This window comes from Penaeus monodon, chromosome 28, assembly GCF_015228065.2.
Source record: "Penaeus monodon isolate SGIC_2016 chromosome 28, NSTDA_Pmon_1, whole genome shotgun sequence".
Taxonomy (NCBI): domain Eukaryota; kingdom Metazoa; phylum Arthropoda; class Malacostraca; order Decapoda; family Penaeidae; genus Penaeus; species Penaeus monodon.
Genome location: NC_051413.1, coordinates 5,502,258 through 5,504,904, shown reverse-complemented (window position 1 = coordinate 5,504,904; position 2,647 = coordinate 5,502,258). Strand labels below are relative to the sequence as shown.

At 36.0% G+C, this 2,647-nt stretch overlaps 1 protein-coding gene across 1 annotated transcript in view; it reads left to right on the top strand.

Moving 5' to 3' along the window:
* Positions 1-717: 717 nt before the first annotated feature.
* The window catches only part of LOC119591319 (SH3 domain-containing protein C23A1.17-like), a gene marked incomplete at its 5' end in the record, with an annotated part of 6,456 nt that continues 4,526 nt past the window's right edge, over positions 718-2,647 (top strand). Inside the window, 1 exon segment of the mRNA XM_037940048.1 lies at positions 718-1,387. Coding sequence (XP_037795976.1) covers positions 718-1,387 — 670 coding nt within the window.

Below are 2,647 nucleotides of genomic sequence, written 5' to 3'. Positions count from 1 at the left end.
GTTTTGTAAGAGGTCTGTTTATTCAGTGGGATATTATACTGAATCATACAAGAAAAGAAGAATGTTTCAACTTTCTCTGCTAATTATGTTGAGTCTTGTGGATCCCAGGTAGGTCTTGGGTGCCCTGCATGACCATCACCTTCTGATTATCTTAAGAAATTCTGTCCTCAAAGATTCCCAGGCCAAGAACACCAGGGGGATTCATAATAACCCTGTTGTCCTTTTTTTTAAAGGGGTACTTATAATTATACAGTTAAGATTGTGAAAATCTAGATCTAAATTTCTTCAAATTCATAAGCAAATAATTGTTATTAAGGAAAATCCAGTTACTTTTAATATTTGTCTTGCTTATTATAGTAGATGTTACTTACCTATTGGAATAAAAGTGGTTTCAATAGGACAGCACTGTCATAGAGTGAAAAAAGTTGTTGATAATGATTAACCTATTTCTGAATATAATATTTACTTGCGATCCAAGGAGTATTGATAATCCTGTATAAACATACATTCACTGACTGTTTGGTTATCATGATTTTTTTTGCTTGCTTCTCCATTATTATTTTTAAAAAGTCAGCTAATAAAGATAACATTTATTGATAGGGTTAATAACAATAATAATTGAATATAATGCTACATTTTTTATTATAATGTGGTACTAGGATATTAATATAAGTTGATAATCAGCATCATTTAGTATGTTAATTTTCATCCTTCCAGTTGTCCGAGTCTCTGGCATACCGCCTGCGTGGCCAGATAGAAGGTCAGCAGGCTGCGCCAGAAGTTCCAGAGCCGGCAGTAGCTGCAGAACCAGCCCCTCCCCAGATTCCCCTTGCTCCTGTCCCTCCCCCATCCCTGGCCCCTAGTCCCCCACCTATCTTCACTGCCCCTCAAGTCCCTGAACCTCCCAAAATCAGTGACTATATCCCTGAACCTGAGCCCCAAGTGACTGAACCTCTGCCAACGGGTGAGTCTCGCCCACCGACTGATGGAAGCTTTGAAGCTTTTCCCTCTGGTGCAGCAGAAGTGGCTGAGCCTTCCCCTCTGGACCTCTCACCTCCAGCTGTGCCGGTGGAGCAGCCTTCAACTGGCACAGCTGTGGCTGAGGAGTCCAAAGTAGAGATTGCTGTTGTTGCTGAAGAGTCTAACGCTGGAGTTCCTAGTTCTGGCGAAAGTTCAGAAGCTGTTGATGTTGTTTCCTCTGATTCTCTGGCTTCCTCTCCTCTCTCTGACAATCCTCTTGCTGACGCTGTAGCTGCTCCTGCAGTCCCCTCTCAGGAAGATAGTCTCACAGCCACAACTGAGTCCAATGCCATTGTGGCAGAAGAGGTGCAGCTGCCTTCAAAGGACACACTATTGGCAGCTGCTTTTGCTAGTGACGTAGTGGAAAGTAGGTGTAGAAGTCTCTAGAAGTATATTCCCACAAATGTGGAAAAGAAAGAAATTGGAAATTCTGCATGGGAGTAGACTATTTGCATTATAATTTTTTGTCCTTACTTTCCTCTATTATTTCTCTCCTGTTTTGATTGATATCAGGATACTTTTTATGGATAGTTAGGCATGTATTGGCATATGATATTATTTTTATTAATTTTATCAAATTCTGCAATGAAATACTGTGGTATACATTATCATATGGTAAAATAACTTTTTAATAATATGGATAAATTTATATTTTGGCTTTATTTAGAGAATGCAAATTAGGGAAGGATATGTGAATGAACTGCAGTATGTTACACCATAAATAATGTATACCATTCTTTCATGAATATGTATACTATAATGCAGGGCACGGAAGTACTGCCAGAGCTATTATGCTTTAAAATTGTCCTACAGTTATAGATATATTTGCTGAAAAGTACCTGTTGCAGTAACCACAAGGAAAACCACTCTTGAGTGGTACTTGTCCAAGTGGTTGCAGTAATTAGTAGTTTTGGTATGTAAATCTATAAGGAGAACAGATTTAAAGGATAAAGGTTCTAGTAGTACTTCCCAGTCTTATCTTTGTGTTGAGTGACATTACAAAATTACTTATCTGTTTATAATTATACTTCTATTTATATTTTCTAGATATAGTAACTAACATAACAAATCACTTACATAACAAGCATAAAACCATATATTAATCAGACTAAAAGATATTAATATATAATTTACGATTATTCACTCTTTCATAGCTTATTTGTTGTAAAAATATAATAATAAACAAGATTACTTACAGTAGATGTAAGAAACTGAGTAATACAAATATCCTTGGATCTACTGTTTTCTGAGTATATGAATTGTATTATATTATTTAAAATGTGTTCATTATTTTCCTCTAAGATAACAAGCAAAGCATTTGATGGTAATATCAGGTAATGTTACATGTGTCTGAAGTTGTATCTTTCACATTGAGTTTTTTCTTCAGTGGTAAAAGCATATTTTGTTCTGTTAAGTATGACTTTTAGGTCAATAGTAACTGGCAGAACTGTAATGACTGTACAGTATTAGGTATTTTTGCAGTATACTTTTGTTAATTGAAATGTATTTCTTTGGTGACAAATGAGTAATTTTAATTCAGTGATTACCATGTTGAAAGGGTTTTGATAGATCAGAGAAGAGACTTCTTTTAATCCTGGAGGGATACTGAGCTTCTTTTATGTTTGAA